At 35.5% G+C, this 21,388-nt stretch overlaps 1 protein-coding gene across 2 annotated transcripts; it reads right to left on the reverse strand.

Annotated features, from left to right (window-relative positions):
* Positions 1–9,674: 9,674 nt before the first annotated feature.
* Positions 9,675–15,025, reverse strand: pimr88 (Pim proto-oncogene, serine/threonine kinase, related 88). Of its 2 annotated transcripts, none has more exons than XM_021468216.3 (8): positions 13,351–15,025; positions 12,512–12,775; positions 12,117–12,211; positions 11,982–12,032; positions 11,526–11,901; positions 11,230–11,406; positions 10,923–11,011; positions 9,675–10,783 (listed from the first exon to the last, which is right to left on the reverse strand). In XM_021468216.3, the coding sequence occupies exons 1-8, from the start codon at positions 13,541–13,543 to the stop codon at positions 10,772–10,774; spliced, it is 1,257 nt and encodes a 418-aa protein (XP_021323891.3). In that variant the 5' UTR covers positions 13,544–15,025; the 3' UTR covers positions 9,675–10,771. The 2 variants fall into 2 exon arrangements, 1 of the variants encoding a protein (XP_021323891.3); XR_012395060.1 differs by having other exon boundaries at positions 10,504–10,783; positions 11,230–11,456; positions 13,351–14,910.
* Positions 15,026–21,388: the final 6,363 nt, after the last annotated feature.

The following is a 21,388-nucleotide window of genomic DNA, read 5'->3' on the forward strand; positions in this document are numbered from 1 at the left end:
TCCTCACTAGATAGTGTGGTCTCTAGTACAGCTTTAACCCTCGGGTGTCCCTTATTTAGGAATCAAATTGGTGGGCTTAGCCAGTCAAAAAGGGATGAACAACTAAAATATCCACAGTTTTTAGCTTATTATATTTAGCTAAAATGATTTAGCAATCATATTTATATAATACATGGTTTCTGCTACATTCATTCCTCCATGGCGGGACGCCACGTCAAAATTCATCCCGCCACGACTACATTACAGCTTCTCATTCAAAACATTTTATTTTTTTAATAGCGGGTGATACTCGCACCAAAACGTACTAAAAGGTAAGTGAATTATAACAGCGCAAACTTTTTTGTAACCAAAGTGGTGCTGTGCATAATTTGTTTAACCCTTAAGGTTCTGTGCTGACTGTCTGACTGACAGGTGTATGATTTGTGAGGCCAGCAAACACGACGTATAGCCGTTTACTTCAGGACACATTAATATCGCTCTGTACGTCTATTAGATACATTCATAAATATTCCTAGCAAATCTAATAAATGCTTGAGACATAAACACACTAAATTGCACTTCAGCAGCGTTTATTTGAGAGCGCACAAGAAGATCTGCATGCTCCTGAAGCGGCTTATATTTGAGGGGGTGTGCAAGAAGTTTTGTGCACGAGCAGAGGAAATCAGCGTGCAAGCAAAGAGATCCCCATGCTGTTGGCTATTACATAAATGCGATCTCGACTTGTAATACTGCGCTTACGACATTTGTCATTGAAATAACGCCACAGGTTGTTGGTAGATCTGTGTAAAAGGCCTGCCGCCACAGCTGAAAAAGCACTGTAATATTTTTATTATTTTGAATTTTGTTTGGGGGGGATTGTGGTAAAAATGTATATTTATGCAGTAAATTAACATACATTTCCCCTATTGAAAACAATGGAATTTTATAAATTTTTATTTTTAATTAAGTTTAAATCAGTGCTGTATTTCCGAGTAGGGTCTGTCTGTGGACTGCAAGACAGGGGCATAACATGAAGAGGGCATAACTTGTAGTAAAGGCAGAATTTAAAGTCACGGAGACCCACATGTCACTCTATGTTGTCGGCATGATGGCGATGTACCCATCATGAATAACATCTACACCTACTCCACACCTAAACCCAAGCATCACAGTGATTAACGCATATACCAACCACAACCCTAAACCCAACCGTATACTTCATACTTGATGTGCTTAAAGTCGTAACCGAGTTGCTAAATGAATATAATAATATATCAAATTAATTGGGTGTGGATACATTTGGAGAAAACTTTGGTGAAAATGATCTCTTGTAAGTATTTCCACCATCTTGCCAACAACATCTCGTTGTGACATCTCACATGGTTCAATGGGATCTCCATTACTGCAAATTGCGTCTCTCTAACTTACTACAAGTTACGCACATTCATGTCACGCCTGTCTTGCAGTCCACAGACAGGTACACTTGGTATTTCTAGGTGAAGTAAAGACTGCAGTTGAAAGTTTTGTATTTTGATTACCGTAAAAACTACATATGGCTATAAAGTGACTACACAAAAGGCTTAACATTTTGTATGATGCAGTGTGTTTGTTTTTCACACTTAGCGTCTTTTTTCAGAATCATGGTGAATTAGTATTTTTGCAAACAAAATATTTTATAAATGTTCATATTTAACATATTTGGTTATTTTCGCTTTCTCACTCGGGGCTCTATTTTGACGATCCATGCGCAAAATGCAAAGCGCAGGGGGCAAACGCATTCAGGGTGTGTCAGAATCCACTTTTGCTAATATAAGGATGGAAAAATCCGCTTTGCATCGTAATGCATGATCTAATAGGGAAACCTTTTATGCACAGACGTCAATTAGCCTGTAAATAAAAAATTTAGTTTGTTAAGCGCAAGATTTGTTTCAAAACTATTTCTAAATTCAGTTCTAATTTCCAGCAAACTAATAAATGAACAATAATAATGAAGTGTGGTCAAAAACCTGAGTTATATCCTAATACACATGCTGTGCCCCATATGGTCTAAAACCTGACAGGTGGGCAAATCTAAGCTTGTCTTTAATAAAACAAATATAAATATGTAGATAATAATAATACTGCTAATAATGATAACATTATACAAAAGCAAATTGTTATTAATGAACTAAAAAAGCCTCCCGAGATCAAGAAGGCATATGGTTTTTATATTTATGTAGGCTAGAAAATTATCTAAATCTAAAATCTAAAATGTTTTGTAATATTTTACAATTTATTTTGTTCTGGTCTATTGAAAAATCTATTACAGTTTCTCAAAATAGCACCGCACTAGCAATTCCCCTCAGAACGCCTTTTTAGAGCAGAACGCCTATGGACGTACATGTGAGCTCAAATGCATTTGCTATTTAAACAGCGTGATGCAAAACCTCAAAACGACTCTTGCACCAAGCTGAAACTAGCAAACAACAATTGCGTTGCGCCTTACGCCACATTGCGCCAGGTGTATAATAGGGCCCTCTGTGTGTGTGTATGTTTGTGTGTGTGTATGCGCATTTGTACACTGCGTGAATAAATTAAATTAAATTAATTAAATTAAAAATAAATTATTAACTTAAATGATTAGATTTCCCAACACTGTAGAGTATTTCTTTTTGTAATTACACCTGCTATGCCATCTCCAAATCTCACCTCTCTCTTTCTTTCCTTTTATACTCCTCAAGTAGTTCTGGGTTGCTGTACAATTTTTTTTCCAACCTAGCTTTAGCTAAAGATTTTATTTTTTTCATTGCTGACTGTTTAAAATAAAACAAATCAAAGCAAAATAAAAACAGTTAGTACATTTTAAAATTAACATTAAATTCAAAAGAGTTATTTGAATCTAGTATGCAATTTTACTTAAATTCTCATTCCCGAAACACGTGTTCTCTCTACCCCAACTGTCCCTAAATGGTTGCGGTATATGAGAAAAGAGCTGCGGAGAATGAGGTGCCTCAATATGTTTTGCAAATAATAGGGAAGCTATGATGATTAAAAAAAAAAAAAAATTCTCAGTGGATAAAATTAAGTCTTTAAAAAAGTTTGTTTTCATTAAAATTTGCAAATCTAACAATTATGTAAGTGTAGAAAAATACCTGTTTCGGTAATGATAATCAAAAAGTCGTGTAACCATTTTGGCAGGAGAAAATTTTACATTAAACTGGAGAAATATAAAAGATTTTCTTTTCTGGCAGTCATCTTAAAACAACTGGCCTATGTGTGCTCCTTTATACAAAATTAAACGTTATTTAAACTCTTTATGTGTGTTTAAACAGCACTTTAAAATGGTTGCGGAGGATGAGAACATCTGTCACGAACACCTAATTTTTAATTTTTTTCTGATTGTCATTATACATGAATATTCTGTAAACTGTTTGTTTTGTCATGCAAGATAATCTATTAAAACAATTCATTTGTTTTTATTCTAACATTTTTATGCTAATTTGTTTAAATTACAACATAATACACATTCAAACATGCATGGACATGTTTCGGTAATAAGAATTTCTGTAGAAAATGCAGTAAAATGATTAGAAATACATAAATTATGTTGAAATTACACATTGTGCTTCGTAGAGAACAGTGCTGTCTTTATTGTAATGTTTTTTTGTTAACAAATTACAAAATTTTATACTTAAAATCTTAAGTGCCATGTTGTTTTACTGGTTTCGTGCGAATAACCCAAGTAGGGCGCGTGCCTGTGGCAATCCCAGATTAATAAATGGACAAAGCCGAAAGAAAATACTACATTTTTTAATAACTGTCTCTTTTTCAACAATGTAAAGTGTAACATTTCATCTCAATGTCAAAAATGCCTCTAAATCATCATATTTACACACTTTTTCAGTTTCAGGTTTCTGCTCAATTTTATGCGGTGCTGCATTATTTAGTCGACTCTGATTTTGTGGTTCATTCTGGTCTTTCCCATTGTCAACAGAGCAGTCTGGTGAAATGACAAAGATAGCTGATCCTGATTGGCTCTTATGCGTGCATTGGAAATGCTGATTGGCTCAGAGAAAGAACCTTATAGAGTCAAGCTAGAGTTCGACTTTATAGATAAACAATTTTTGCTTTTTAAATACTAAGCCTCAAAATGTTGAGAATTTATTAAAAAATTCCATAATGTAAATAAGTTGTCATTTAATAAGAATATGTGAATAACTCAGTTTTGACAAAAATGTCATAAACAACCTTATAATTTTAAGGTGATGACATGAAAAGTAGCTCTCTGTTTTTGCTGCCATTACACCTGAGTGTAATGTGTGTAGACTGGAGTATTATTCAATATTTTTGTCTCATACTGATTAACTTTGTCAATGTTTGTAATTAACTATAAAGAGCACCAGCAGATCCGCTACTGGCATTTGAAACAGTCAATGAAGTATTGAAGGTATCGCCACTAAAAGACCTTTATATCAGGGGTCTCAAACTCGCGGCCCACGGGCCATTTGCGGCCCTCAGTGCAATATTTTGTGGCCCGCGCCGACTGCTGTACACTGACAGAATCAGCGGAGCGGGGAGAGAGAGCGCTCCCCGCTCCGCTGATTCTATCCGTACACAGCGGTCACTGGCATTCCCCGCCCGCCGTGTAAACAAAGGGGCGGGGGTGCCGGTGACGTCACCACGCACCCCGCCCCTTTGTTAGACGCTGTGACGGGCGGGAAGTGTTAGGAGGGAACTCGCGCCGGCCAGAACCAATGTAAGCTGTTCCCGCCCCTGCCTGCCACTTAGCTACCTATCTGCAGCCTGCCACCTACCTAGCTACAGCCTGCATCTTATATATATTATAGGTAGATACAGACTGGTACAGACTGATGTGACTGGAGTGGGGTGGGAGTGTTTTATTTATACATATATACGCCTTTTTTTTAGGTGAGGGCAGGCACGTGCACACATAGGGCTCAACCTGTGCAGTGCACATGCCCTTTTTAGTCTTGGATAGAAAGTGCCCTTCCAAAATGATCAAAAGTGCCCCCGCGACGCGGCACACCTTCGGTCCCGCCCTTCAGTAGGCGCGCGACAACACCGCTCTTGAGTACGCGCGCGACAACACAGCTAAACAGTACGCGCGCGATAACACCGCTCTTCTGTACGCGCGCATCCACTCTGCAGATCTGCACCAATTTTTCTGATCTGCAATCAGATTTGTGAGAAGAAGCGCTGTCAAGTCTCTGGCAGCAAGGAGTAGGCAAAAGATGCCATGTTCAGAAGAACCGTTCATAATCTTCACTCAATGTTCTATTAATGTTCAGGACACTTCATGTTCAGAAGAAATAATTAAAACTGTTAATAATGACATTTGAGGACTTTTTTTTTTGTGAAATCCCTTATGCGGCCCAGCCTTACCCAGACTTTGCCTCCTACGGCCCCCAGGTAAATTGAGTTTGAGATCCCTGCTTTATATGTTGTTTGTCTTATTTTCCTGTCTTATTTTGACTTGCTCCTAAATCCACCCTTACCATCTGTCTCTTGTTTATTTATATTTGATGTATAATTTCCATCCATACTCCAAGCATTGATCGACGTCTTCAGTATTCTTCAATTTTCTAGTCTCATCTCAAGCCTTGGCAAATAACTGAGAAAACAGCAATGTAGACTTCTTTCAAAGTATTTTACAGTATTTTAAAACTACACAAATACAAGACACTAAAGTGTTTTATACAAAATATTAAGCCATTTTTTTTAAACACCATCAAATAAAAATGAAAAGATACTATTTTTTTTATGTTTTATTTATACATTGTGAAACATTACAAAAATTTACAAAGACATAATCATGTAACAATAAGCAAATATACTGACGAGTATTTTGAGCAAATAGTAATAATAAAAATAAATAAACAATAATAAATAAAAATAAGATAATAAAAATAAATAGATAAATTAAATAAAAAACAACAACACTAGTGCAATCTTATATACATAAAAAACAAGTCTACAATGTGTTGACCCGAAGTAGTTTCCCATAAAAGCTGGGCATTAGGGGGTGGGGACTCAATCAGAAGGAGCAGGGTCAAGCTGAAGAGTTTGGACATATTTGCGAAGGGGTTCCCATAAATTAATAAAAATAGTGCTAGTTCGGTGAAGAGAGTACCTAATTTTTTCTAATTTCATAAAATAAAGAACATTTCTTATCCAACAAGAGTGAGAAGGAGGGTGTGGGCTCTTCCAGTTCAGAAGAATTAATCGCCTAGCCAGAAGAGTTAAGAAAGCTACAAAGTCTACAAAATGAGAGGGTAAAGTGTGGTCGGGCGGAAGAACCCCAAATAAACCAATAATTGGACATGGTGGGATATCAACAGTGGTAATAGCTGATAGCGAGAGAAATATTTGTCTCCAAAAGGAAAGCAGGGAAGGACAGGACCAAAACATATGAAATAAAGTAGCTGTACCAGAATGACACCTGTCGCACTCAGGGTCTATAGATGGATTGATGCGAGCTAGCCTGCTTTTGGACCAATGAGCTCTATGCACTACCTTGTATTGTATAAGCCTGTGACGTGCACAGATTGAGGAGGAGTTAACCCTGTTCAAGACCGCTTTCCATGTCTCCTCTGTAATCTCAATTCCCATGTCTTGAGACCAGGTGGTCCATAAGTTATCAGAAGAAAATTGAAGATTAACAATTATATTAAATAATTTAGAAATTGAACCTTTAGCACAGGGATCTATGCCCAATATTGTGTCTAGATCTGAAGTTGGCCGTGCATTTGGAAAGTTAACAAATTTTTTGCGCACAAAATCTCGAGTTTGTAAGTATCTGAAAAAATTGGATTTAGGGACATTAAATTAAGAGGCCAACTGACCAAAAGAGGCAAAAACACCGTCAATGTAAAGATCACCAAAAGAAGCCAATCCAAAATCTCTCCATGAGGCATAAGCACTGTCCAAGATAGAAGGGTAAAACAGAAGATTGGAGTGTATTGGGGATAATAAAGAGATATTATGAAAACCAAAATGGCGCAAAAAATGGGTCCAAATTTTGAGACTGTTTTTTACAATTATATTATTTGAATATTTAATTGGGGTCATTGTATGGGAGGCATAAAAGAGCAGCCAAAGAGGACGACTTATTGCACGAGACAGACTCAATGTGCAGCCAAGAGGGGGGATTCGCTAATTTGCATAAATGTAGCCAATATAGAGTAGAGCGTATATTTGCTGCCCAGTAATATATTTGGAAATTTGGAAGAGCTAGACCACCCAATTGTTTTGTTCTTTGAAGTATACTTTTACGAATCTTTGGGGTTTTTCTGTTCCAGAGAAAACTAGAAATAGAGCAATCAAGTGAAACAAAAAAAGATTTTGGAATAAAAATAGGAATACATTGAAATAAGTAAAGAAATCTAGGAAGTACATTCATCTTAATACAGTTAACCCTACCGATCAAAGATAAAGGGAGGAGAGACCATCGATTAAAATTCTGTGTAAGATTATTCACTAATGGGACAAAGTTGAGGTCAAATAAGTCCGAAAAGCTTTTTGTGACATTTATGCCCAAATATTTGAAACTTTGTAAGGAGGATTTGAAAGGTAGAGAACCTAATGGGTAATCCAAGGCTGCTGTATTAATAGGCATCAATTCACTTTTACTCAAATTTAATTTATATCCTGAAATCAGGCCGAAGTCTGCTAGCAATTTCAACACCAAAGGAATAGAGGTACAAGGGTCAGACACGTATAACAAGAGATCATCGACGTATAAAGACAGTTTGTGCTCCAACTCCCCCCTTTTTATGCCAGCCATTGCACTGGCTCTTAAAGCAATTGCCAATGGCTCAATGGCTATTGCAAATAGTAAAGGGGAGAGTGGGCAGCCTTGTCTAGTACCGCAACCAAGAGAGAAATAGACGAGATACTATTTTGTATTTGAAATACATGTATCATAAATACTACCCATCCCTGTTATGATTATTAGTAAAGTTGAATGTTTAAGAGTCTAGATTACATGATGACCTTAGTATCATCCCACATCAAAGTAAAACTAGAATAATATGCGTGTCATTGCTTTTCCTGTAATGATTTCCTCAGGATCTACCCAGCCAGGTCAGAGGTCATAGAAAGCTTTTGAGAGGAGAATTGGAAACGACTGTTTCCTGAGTTATTTGCCATTTTTTATCTTTTGAAGTGAATTTCTTTGTATATAAGCTGCCAGGTTGAATGTAGATTGTACCAGTTTTAAAGCATAAGACTGCAGAGATTACACTCAGCCTTGGGTAAGGAGCTAAGAACAGATTGTACTTTAACCCTCTACTGCGCGCAATATGATAAATCTATTTAAAAAATTGATGTTAAAATGGCTTAAATATATATTTTTAAAGGTAATTAATGATATGTTGCTATATGGCAACAACGTCCAACAGTGGGTCTAGCTTAAAAATGTTGAATTGAAAACTTTTCTTATAATTAATCATTTTGTTGTTTGAAATAATTTAATCGGTGTTGCAGTATTATAAGCTTTAACTTTATTAACTTATAAATGACACCTTATACATACATTCTAGCAGCTGATATTCCAATAGCTTTCATTAATAATTTTTTTTATTAATATTATTACAAAGCTAATATGTTATTGTCATGTATATAACATACAGTAAAGATAAATATTTTCTCCAGTAAATATTATAACAAATAAATAACAAGTCTAGTATATCCAGATACATCAGAATAAAGTAGCTACTAGCTAACAATGTTTATAAATTACACTATACTTTACTATGCCTGTCTTATCTACCTCAGAGCTAACTTACTCGAACTGTCTCCATCAATGCTCTTACCAAAAGTCCAGTCTGCATCATTCTCATGGTCACTAAAACCCATCTCATCCTCACTTTCATCTGCTTGAAGTGCCAGTTCTGTCCTTTTCATCGTTCACTTATTGAAGTGAACAATAAGTGATAATACACTAATACACTGTTCCCTGTATTCATATCTATTCAAAAGTAGTATTGCCATTAAAACTAGATTTTATCCATAATGCAAATGTCATTAACACATGACTAATCAACAATATATTAATAGCATTCATGTTGTTATTGTTGCAACTTAAAAGTTCACAGCTGACCTTGCTAGCTAGCTCACCCATTGCAATATTGCACGTTCCACTATTCCACAGTGTTGCCACTTGGAAACACATACATTTAAACGATTTACAAAAAAAAACTTAATTGATAAAAAAAAAATTGAGTAGTGAATATGTCATCGTAACTTACTGGAGGTGATGTTACAGATTTCTTTGTTGATGATCTGACATGAGTTGATGCTTTGTCTTTATTGAAGTTTATGTTTGCATTTAGCAACTACTCACAATAAACGCCAGTCTGCCAGAAATCACGCCACAGAAAAACACTGCATGTCATGTAACTTAACCAAAACACATCATTGGCCACACTAAGGTCTTTTCTTTCCAACTAAAACAATTCAATGTTGGTCTTAAAGAAACAGTGACAGGGGAATGAACACAAATATCATGTTGCCATATGGCAACACCATGAGGTAGAGGGATAAGTGTGCGAAAAGCCTAGAAGCTGTCTGATGTTTGTATACTTGAGATATTAAGATATCGTTCAGAATTGTACACACACACACACACACACACACACACACACACACACACACACAGAAAGTTTCTTAATTTATTTCTTAAGTTAATCAGGTTATAACGCCTATATGTATGACACAGTTAATGATGTTACGTAAGAGTGTGATTGTTGATGTTTTGAGATTGTACGCAGCATGACCGACAAACTCTGTCCACTTTATTTTAGTTGAATCCCGTTGGTCCCGCGACAGTCTTACATCTGTTAATTGTGTCTTGGATTTTAAAACTCGAAAACTTGAAGGTCATTTAGGCCTTATGCGGTTTCAACACTTCTTTGCTTTTCCAGCAGAATGGCTAGTGTCTGTCCTCTAGTGGCCTCTGACTGATACTGTCTGAATTTACATTTTTATTCAATCTTATAGATGTGGAAATGACAGACCAGTAGATCTTGACTTTATAGGAACTTTTTTGGGGTCCCTGAGAGGAAAATGACTCCTAAGTTATTGTAGAAGAATAAAAAATACAGTCTGTACAGTATAAACATCATTACTTATATATCCTCTTAAAGAGATATGTTCAAGTCTGTGTGTGTGTGTGTGTGTGTGTGTGTGTGTGTGTGTGTGTGTGTGTGCGTGCGTGCGTGCGTGCGTGCGTGCGTGCGTGCGTGTGTGTGTGTGTAAGAGAGAGAGAGAGAGAGAGAGTGTCTGCACAATCCTCTTCTTACTTTTTTCTACATTGTGCTTTAATTACTAAATTTGTTCACAATTTCCCAAAACTTTGCTCAGTTACAGTCACATCAGTTTATAAGTGTGTGTGAGAGTGTGTATGTGTTTAACTGTCTTGATGTTTAGGTGTTCAAGTGATGTGTTTAAGTGTTTCATTCACTGCTGTCTGCTTTTTCAGCATCGTGGCTGATTTGATGTGTTTTTGATGAAAACAGGACTGGTGCGACAAAGTCTTTTTTATTCATGTTTTTATTTACAAATGTTTTCATTGTTAAAGCTGTGCCCTCTTCTCAGGATCTTTTCTTGAGGCTTGATCTTTTTTTCTGGATCTTCTGTTGTTGCTGTGACCTTTTTTTTTTAGGATTCTTTGTTGCAGCTGTGTCCTTTTTTTAGGCTCTCCTGTTGAATCTGTAACTTTTAGCGTCAGGAACTGTGGTGCTCAGTAGTGCAAATAATCTTTCCCATCCATTTGCACTACATTCCTTATTGCTTATTCCTTGACCTGAAACATACAGACACACACCAAATCAAGGTTATTGATTTAGATTCATCACAATAAACAATTAAAATGTACAATAAAAAAACAAATGAAAGGAGAATCTATTTTCCAAATCATTAGAAGCTGATCTACAGTTCCGTACCTTAAACCATTGATGGAGAATGATTTCTTCCAGAGGAATCCGCTGGCTTGGGTTTTCCTGCAGGAGAGCTTGAATCAAATCACAGCATTCTGTGCAGAACGATGGTGGGAAGAAGTGAGAGAAACACATTATCAACTTCAACTTTACATCTGCTGTCATTTTATTCATCTACAAGATCTGACTCTACTCTTCTTAAGAATCAGAACATTGTCACCATTATCCAATATCCAACTCTTAGTTTTAATCCATGGTTTTGTATGATTTAAACTACAACTGCTCGTCTATGATGTGATGAATGACGTCTTACCTTCTGACAATCCAGGCTCAGTCCAGTTTCCATCATCGATCCTCTGCGTGTCTGTGACTTCAGGAAATCTTTGACACAGCAGCAGGAATAACAGAACTCCTAAAGACCATACAGTGGATGGTTCTGCATGGTATTCGTCGTCCAGGTAGTACTCCGGTGGGAAGTACTCCTTTGTGCCTGAAGGAACAAGATTTGGTCTCAGCATGAAACACTAAAGCATGTTTTCTCTGTAACATGAAAATACATGATTGGTCAAATTGACAGTCCAGACTACAGGTGTTAAGTTTAATACATACCACAGAAACTGTCATAGCCAGATTCCTGGAGAAGAGCTCCACAGCCAAAGTCAATTAGCTTGACCTCAAGCGTGTCAGTGTTGACCAGCAGGTTCTCCAGCTTTATGTCTCGGTGAAATACCCCACGTCTGCAGCACATGAGACCGGCCGTTGTTGCCTGCTCCATGATCTTTTGAGCCTGGCGTTCAGTGATGGAGCCGAGAGACATTATGAAGTCGAACAGATCTACACATGGTGAAGGTCGTTCCAGGATCATGATGTAACAATCCTGCTGGTCCTGCCAGTCCAGCAGCTCAATGATCTCTGGAACCTTGCCGCCTCTATGAGCCAGTATCAACAGGCCGATCTCTAAAGGAAGGGGCTCAGGATGACCAGCCTAGAAGAAAGATTAGTTAGGCGGTGTTGCTTCCCCAAATATACTGTTGTCAGTGCCTTTACACGTTTAAGTCTACTTACGATGTTGATGTATTTCATGTTCGGTGGCTTTCTGGCAATTTTTACTGCCACCTGTTCAACAAAACAACCCTTCTATTATAATCACATCAAATGCACTAAAAAGTGAACATAATATATGTTAAAGGGATTGTTCACCTCAAGGCCATCCTCCAAGCGCTTCCCTTCATAGACGCTGCCAAATCCTCCCTCTCCAATCTCCTTGCCGAGTTCATACTGGTCCAGAATGTCACCTGATAAAAGATGAATAATTTGCAGCTGATGTGAAATGTCAAGCACTGACAGACACGTGTGTAATGTTTGAGGTGGAATAGACATATGCCTATATTCAATAATTCAATACATCGTGAAAATGAACCTACACAATACTGATATGGTGGACACTTCAAAAAACAGCAAACAGTGATTGAAACTTTTAGAGTGCTTTTAAAAAATATATTTATATTTATAGAACTTAATGTAATGTACTCTACTTCATACTGAAGAGGATCATGAGAGAAGGCCACACATTCTCAAATGACCACTAGATTTACCTTCAGAACTCTTCTTGTGGATCTGATCAGGAGTCTGGTCCTCCTGACTAGAGCTGCTGCTGGACTTCTGGACTTTACAGGAGAGCAGCTTTTCAGGACTGTCAGTCCTTCTCCTCTTTCTCTCATTTTCCTCAGCAACATCAGTGGACTGAAGGCTGGTGATTGATATCGGAGGTGTACAAGGATGGAAATCGTTCACATGATCGCTGTGACAACTTCGTTTTCTCTTTTGGCCACAGAGAAAAGTCATCCATTGGTTGTCATCTGTATTTAGAGATGTAAGACATGCATTAATGATAATGATTTGTATTTTGATGTGAAGTACAAAGACACACTTGATTTTAGAGATCAGAAACAGTCATGAATTGAGTTTCTTATAGTGAATGCTCATAATTTGCCCTCAACAAATCTGATTCATACACATTTTATGCCCATTATTGAGTCCATTGAATATTGATATTTATACCATTTTTATATTTCAGTGATATTATTAATAATCTGCAATTATTTAAATGATTTATGTAAAATACAGATTGTTGTAAAGTTTTCTCTTTTAGTGGATAAATTTTGAGAAACTTTGATTACCAAACAATTGGTTCTACTTAGATTTGTGTTAGAAACCTAAAACAAGTTAAAAAGTAATTTTTTTATTGTATGTGTTCAGTTTTTAGTTACTTTACTCTCAAAATCATTCCTCATAAATCTGCAGACTTTTTAACAAAATTCTCAGCAGAAATAGCAAAACATGTCCACAGAATCTGTCTGGGCCTATATGTACATGTACAGAGATCTAGTGAACACAAAACATGGTCAGATTGACAAACAGTGACTGGATTTACCCTCAGCGTAAAGGGAGAGCGGCTTTTTAAAACTCTCCCACCTCCTCTTCTTTCTCACTTGTATCTCAATCTCCTCACCAACACCAACGGGTGAATGGTTCTCAGCCACATTGGTGCTGGATGTTGGAGGTGTACGAGTATGGAAATCATACACCTGAGTTCCTTGAGAACAACGCTTTCTTTTCAATGCCATAATAACAGAATTCACTGGGAACACTACTATTACCAACTGCAATGAGAAGACGCAATGAAGAGATTCTGAACTGTCTTCTACTTTTAATGCTGCGTTCTTCTGTTTCTATGACAGCGCATTCCGGAACACTTGTTTACATTCAAAATCCCAACACCATATTGGACAAGCTATCTAAACTAGATATATAATAGACAGACAGTTAGATACAAACTATAATTTTTAATCTTTCACTTTTCAATAACAAGGAACAGTATTTTCACCACAAATATCTACATAAATACAAGAAATAAACTTGTAAATACAACACCAACTGATTCTAAAACAGTGTTGTCCAGGAATTAAATAAAACACTGTCATTTTAAGATTAGATAATCTCAAATAATTTTGCTTAAATTGAAGAAAATTATGATAAATGTTGTAATTGCTAACAGAACAAACTCAAAATAACATTATTAGGCCTACATTTAGTCATGTGACATATGTGTGAAGTAAAACATAAAACTAAGACTAACATTATTATCCAGTAACAAAATGAAACAAAGTAATTTTAAGCTTAATTATATTGACCTTATTCTAAAATGCGGAAGTGCGCCTGTTTTCGCGATTGTCTTAGAACTTCCGATTCAGTCGCCTATGGGAGAAATGACTAGGAATAATAAACGGCAGAAAATGGTCAAACTACTTCCTCAACAAACAAATGTTTGCAGGACTACACAGACCAAGTAGCATAATATAATATGAAAATATTAAATTGCAACATCAAGCAGCGTAACTAGCAGTTGTTAACGTCAAAAAATGAATGGAAGTGAATGTGACTGGAAGTCGCGAGACAAAAAGATTCAAATGGCAGCGCCCACTCGTCAGCTGAGAATAAGGTGAATACAGTAGATTTTAGCAGAAAATAAGTTAGATTTATATTTATATATGACCAATTTCAGTGTTATGGATGTGACATTTGCAGTAAAAACTCAAAACATAAATTCACATAGAAAATATTTGTTTAACACTGTATTAAACTGTTTATATTTTCCAGAACAACTGACCACAGAGTTATGGGATCAGAAAAATATTGTTCAATAAACATGTTTTGAACTTTAAATGAAAATACTTTGTAGAAATTCTGTGAATTAAACTGCACAACCCAAAAGAAGTAATGATCATCAAAATGATAAGAGTTGACTCTCTATAAAACAAAAATGATTGATTTTATTTTATGTAATATTTTTGCCTTTATGAGGAAAAAGTGTCATTATGGATGTGACCGATGTGAAATTGTCACTTGTGTGACTTTGGTAAATCAAATATAATTGTTTGATAAAGCTGACAGAGACATTTTTGAGCATTTTTAAAGTTCTGTAAAATACTTGCTTAGAAAAAAAAAAAAAAAAAACGGGTTCTTAATTTTTTTCATGGCAAGGTTGACATTTGTATGAATTGTTCTTTTATGTTATATGTATAAGCATTAAGACTATATTTAGAGTCATCTTTGTTGGAGAGAAGAATTCATATAAATCCTGTAACGTGTATATGTGAAATATATATAGCTAGCACTATTTTCTATTATTGTTGGAAACACTCACATCTTATTACAGTAACTCGATGTTTTTCCTGCAAAGACAAGTATGAGGGAGGTGACCACCTCTATCAAATTTTGTACAACCTCCACCTTTTGACAAAAAATCAGGCAGGCGATCACTACTGACAGACCCTAAGTAATGCTCAAGTGCTGGTCATGTATTTAATTACATTTAATGTTAACAGTTTAAAATAAGATCATGTTTTGATAAAATTCCAACAATAATACAAAATGTGTTTATTTCCAGTAGCAAACAATTCATCATGACTACTGAATGAATAATGCCTGAATAGTGTCACGTGCTCATTCAAAACTTTTAATCAAGCATTGTCAGCTGTAGTCACCAAGCAGTGTTTAAAATAGTTTGTTTGCATTTATGTCTTTAAAATGTTTTGCGTATGAAACATTTGACCTCTCAGATGAGTGTCACTTTTACCTCAGGGCAGGCCCGTGCAGAGACTTTTGTCTTTTCCTCTCCGTCTTTCAATGGATGGCTTGATAACCTCCTCAAACGTAGAAAGTGGGAGAGCTGTGTGAGAGCTCAAATGTATTAAAATAAAATACTATATATAATAAAATATTTTGAAAATACTACAAAATGCTAATTAAGGGAGCATGAAATGTCTTCACAAACCTTCTATCAATAGGCGTATTGGATCAATCCCTTCACCATTAAACTGGCTTAGTGTAGTAAACCATGTTTGACAGCAACAGCGTTTCTCTGAGCAAGTTTAAGTCAGCTTCTCTGTCGACTCATTCACGTCTACTAAACATAAAACATGTAACTTTTGTTTCTCTTTGATTTTAGTCTAGATTTTACACACATTTTATACAGAAAGTATTGTCTTGAAGATTATCCCTTTAATGCTGTAAAAATCATTCAAAGCACATAATGAGTTGGAATATGATACTATATCTCTTGATTGCTACCATATCTAAAAGTCTTATATTTCAACATTTTTGCAGTTGAAATCTTCAATATTTAATGTAAAATCACGATTTCTGAAAACTACTAAATCTCCATTTTTAGTCATTTCTATAATTCTTTGCAATTGTACTCTTAAACACACAATATAAAACATACTGTACTGTACATGAAGTATACAAGAAGACATTTACAATAGGGGAGCGCAGGGCACAAAGTAACGTGGGGTTAAATGTAACACAGAGTTTTAAGGTATTTGCTCAGGCTTGATCTTAGCATTTTTCCGAGGTTTTTATCACAGTGTAAGCAGATGTCTTCCTGACAAATATTGAATAAGTTTTGTGAAATTTGGATGAGAAACACAAGAGAAACCATTTTTGCAGCATAAAGGTATTTTTATTATATTCAATATTTTTTATATTATAAAATTTGTAAAAGTATGAAAGTGAAATCTTGTTGTGATCACCGTCTTCTAGGCTAAAAGATAAAACCATTTTGAAAGATGTAAGAAACACACAGTGACTGCTAGCCAGTTTAGAGGAAAACATGACACAGCGGGGTTAGTTGTAACAGGGTGTTAAAATTAAGCCACACACTGTTGAACACCAATTAAACTAACACAATATTTTTTTTTTAATTTTGACAACTTTTTTAATAAAATGATTTTTAATAGATTATTATTTTTTTGATAGACAAAAAATATTTTATTGCTAATACTCCAAATAAAGGCATTGTATAATAATGGATAATAATCCAAATAAATTCAAATGTATTTATCCAATAAATAAGTAAACATACTGTGCTATGTAGAATAAAAATCTATTGAGCTAGGTACTGAGAAAATATAGCTGTTATTTAAAGTAAACTGGATTTAAATTGTGTGTAATCTGCCTTTTTAAGCATGTGTTACAACTAACCTTCTGTCTGTTACAACTTGCCCCGCAGGTGGGGTAAATAGTAACATTTTTACTCCTGGCACTTTTGGCAACACTGCACTGAAACCATAGGTTCGGCGATCATAATTTCAGAGCTCATTTGTAGGAGAGGCTTGTGTTTTGTTGGTAAAAAACAAATGGTTTGTCTAACCCCAATACTTTGTTTATAATTTTACCAAGTGTTACTTTGTGCTCCGCTCTGCCCTACTATTATCCATCTAATTACATTGTTACAACAATGCAAATACAATGTTGTTACATAATAATTATAATGTATAATAATTATAATGACATAATAATGACATCCAAATTAAAAGTTTGTAATTACATATGTACTGTGTATATTTATGTATAAATACACAAATACTGTACATGAAATACACAAATAAACATTAATAAATGCAATAGCAATGTACAGTTGAAGTCAGAATTAATAATTCTGACATCAACTGTAAGTACAAAGTAATGACATTGTAAGTTTGTAAGGACATGTGTACTGTACTGTGTATATTTACCTGTACAACTATAAATAACCAAATACTGTAAGAAAGAAACATTTATAAATATTATCTTGTATGTAACTACAAATGCTAATAATTCTAACATGCCATAATGACATGCCAATCATGCTAACAACATGAAATGCATATGCTAATCATGCTAATGACATGCTAATTTATGCTGGAAACATGCTAATGAGTTGCCAATCATGCTAGCAACATGCTATATATATTCTAATCATGCTAATGACATGCTAATTCATGCTAGAACTGTGCTAATAACATGCTAAGTCATATTAGAACCATGCTAAAACATACAAATTCATTGTAGAATCATGTTAATGACATGCCAATTTATGCTACAATTATGCTAATTCATGCTGGAAATATCCTTGCAACATGTTATTTTGTACTAGTATAATGTTAGTAACATGCTAATCCACGCTAGAATCATGCTAAAGGGCTTTTACCCTTTTGAAAAAGTCAAAAAAGTGGGCGTGTCCAGTTCTGTTTAGGGGGGGGGGTGTCGGAGGAAGGAAAAAGGGATGGTCCATACATCTTTGCATAAAAATGGGAGTGTCGGTTTGGGCATGCGCTGATTTTCACTCAGGCAAAACAAACACAGACGCAGAAGAGAAAGACACGGACATCAGTAATCAAATTATTTGCCAAATTATTAAATAGTGGACTTTAACTGCAGTTTGGCTCTTTCATTCAGGAATTTCATTCATGCCCCTCATGACAAACGAGATATTTCATTCGAGGAATTGCCGGAAGCGTGTATTTTTCATTTTTTTTTTTTGTAATTCAGTTTTTTTTTATTTCCGATAGTGAGAATATACAATTTTTACAATCAGATAACAAAATACTTTTAACAGATATAACCCCATATATATTTCCCACCCCCCCACCCCATTATACGCACATCAGGAAACACAGAATAACTATAGTTTAGACCAAGCTGTTAGATAATTTCCATTAAGTTGTCATCCGTAGCATCAGATGAGGGTTAAGTGTCCAAGATTTCTTTGACGTTGCATATGTAGATTTTCCATGCCGTAAGAATGTCCACTTTGGCATGGTTGATCCGTGCTGATGACAGTTCCAGATATAGTATTTCCAATAATGAATGTAACCAGTGCTTAACTGAGAGATCATGAGGAGGTTTCCACCTTTGTACCAACATTTTCTTTGTAGCAGTTGAAGCAGCTAACCAAAATTTACGGACCTTTGCATTTAAGGGAAATTGAGAGTTATCATTCAATAGTAACAGTATAGGGTCTTTGGGAAAACAAATTTTTGTAACTTTAAATAAAATGTCCAGTACCGAATCCCAAAGTTTTTGTACCTCCGGACATTCCCACATCATATGTAAAAAGGTATCTGGACGCTGTGGTTCACAGAACTTACAATATGGATCTGGAGATAAACCTATGATATGTCGTATACGTGTGGTTAAATATGCCCTGTGGATAGTTTTAAAATGAATAAACTGGTGATTAGGGTTTGTGGAAGCGTGGAATGTATTATGCCATACAGTTTCCCAATCGATAGTTGTATTGGGTCGAGACATATCAGATAGCCATAGTCTTTCTTTTGAGAAACTATGTGCATTAAGATTAGAAAGACAGCAGTAGAGATAGGAAACAGTTCCTTTTCTTGGAGCATTATATATCCATTTCACAATTGGGTGGGTATGAAGATCCTTACCCCATGGTGTCTTATGAGCCTTTAGTGCTGCCCTTATTTTAAAATATATAAAAAGAGTGTTGGGAGATATATTAAATTTGTTAACCAGCTCTTGAAAATCTAAAATAGATTTTTCTCCATTTATGTCTTTTAGTGTTAGAATACCTTTATTGGCCCATGATGGTTGATTAAAAGGTTGTCTACCAGAAAGTAAGTTCACATTGTGCCACAGAGGAGAATGATTATGCCAGGTGGTTCTGGAAGGAAAATAAGTTTCTACCTTTTTAAAAATTTGGAGGGTATAGGATAAAATAGGTCCATAGCGCAATATACATTTCCTATGGTTAAAGCCTGAGAACAGAAAGTCTTGCAGACGTGTTGGAAAAATAAGGTCTTTTTCTATTTCTTTCCAAGAACATTGCATATCAGGTTCGAACCATTTCACAACTGAGAGCAGAATAAATGACCAGTGGTATAATTTGAAGTTAGGGCAGGCCCATCCACCCTCTGTTTTGTTTTTTTGGAGAGTGGACCATTTTACACGGGGACGTTTTCCATTCCAAACAAATTTGTTTAAAATCGAGTCTAACTTTTTCCAATAGTTTGGAGGTGGAGGGAGGGGAAGCATGGAGCTTATGAAATTAATTCTGGGCAAGATATTCATTTTTATTGTTGAAATTCTGGCGGGTGGTGATGAGGGTAGGCGCATCCATCTCTGGATATCAGCCTCAACCTTACTGTAAATTGACATATAGTTTATTTTAGGTATGAGTTGTAAGGTTGGGCTCAGCTCAATTCCTAAATATTTGACTTTTGTTGATATTTTTATATTAGTATTATTAGTAACATTATGGCCAATTGGATTAAGGGGCATCAGAACTGATTTAGAGTAGTTTATTTTGAAACCAGAAATTCTTCCAAATTCATTTAAAGCTGTGAGGGCATTGGGTAGTGAATTTTGTAAATCTGATAGAAATAGAAGTATGTCATCAGCATATAAAGAGATAGAATGGACAGATGAGCCTAACTGAATTGGGGTAATGTTTTTACATTGTCTAATAAATTGAGCCAGTGGTTCTATTGATAGATTAAACAAAAGAGGAGAGAGAGGGCAACCCTGTTTTGTTCCCCTCTTAATACAAAAAGTGTCTGAAATAATTCCCACTGTAGTTACTCTAGCCAAGGGGTTAGAGTATAGAGTTTGAATCATCTTAATGAATTGATCGCCAAAATTAAAGTTTTTCAGTGTGTACCATAAATAGCCCCATTCCAAGCGATCAAAGGCTTTTTCCGCATCTATAAGGAGGAGGCCACTAGGTTTTTTCAACTTTCCTGATTCAGCTATAACGTGTAGTACTCTGCGGACATTATCTGAAGCTAAACGTCCTGTTATAAAACCAGCTTGGTCTGGATGAATTAATTTACTTATTACTGATTGTAGACGCTTGGCGATAACTTTAGCATAAATTTTTATATCTTCATTAATCAGAGAAATAGGTCTATAGTTGGAACATTCAAAAAGATCTTTTTCGGGTTTAGGTAAAACAGTAATTAAAGCAGTATTAAGATCTTTATGAAAATGGCCTTTGGTTATGGCCTTGTTTATTGTTTGTAGCCAAATGTGTCCCAGTAAGTCCCATAGTACTAGATATAATTCGCCAGGGATGCCGTCAATACCTGGAGATTTCCCTGTATGTAAATCCCTAACTGCATTATGTAATTCATCTAGAGTTATTTCTGAATCTAGGTTGTCAGCATCTTCCTTAGAAAGTTTTGTTAAGTTTAAAGACTCAAAAAAATTTTCTAAATGATCCGTGTTAGTTTGTATTTCTGAAGAGTATAATTTTTCAAAAAACTTCTTAAATGTTTTGTTAATATCTGAGGGGTTTGAGGTGAGAACCTGTTCAGAGTTTTTTATTGCATTTATATTAAAACGTTGCTCATGTTTTTTTAAAGTGAGTGCAAGGAGTCGGCTCGGTTTGCTTCCATCTATGTAGTATTTATGTTTTGTGATGTGCATCAAGTATTCGGTTCTTTGTCTAAGCAGGTCATTAAGTGTAGCTCTTTCTACCTTTAATTTTTGTTGTGTTTCTGTTGCAAATTTCTTTTCTAATTCCCGCTCCAATTCTCCACACCTTTTTTCTAATGATGATATTTGTTGGAGGTAATTTTTTTTAAGCCTTGCAGAAAAACTAATTGCATTATTTCTTAAAAAACCTT

Source organism: Danio rerio, chromosome 19 (assembly GCF_049306965.1).
Source record: "Danio rerio strain Tuebingen ecotype United States chromosome 19, GRCz12tu, whole genome shotgun sequence".
Taxonomy (NCBI): Eukaryota; Metazoa; Chordata; class Actinopteri; order Cypriniformes; family Danionidae; genus Danio; species Danio rerio.

Bases quoted from the DNA above. Each gene is read 5' to 3' on its own strand.
- pimr88 (XM_021468216.3), bottom strand. From the start codon at position 13,543: ATGGCATTGAAAAGAAAGCGTTGTTCTCAAGGAACTCAGGTGTATGAT. The intron at 12,776-13,350 runs GTAAATCCAGTC...CTCTAAATACAG, and splicing joins GCTCTCCCTTTACGCTGAGG to ATGACAACCAATGGATGACT. The intron at 11,012-11,229 runs GTAAGACGTCAT...CGTTCTGCACAG, and splicing joins TGAGCCTGGATTGTCAGAAG to AATGCTGTGATTTGATTCAA.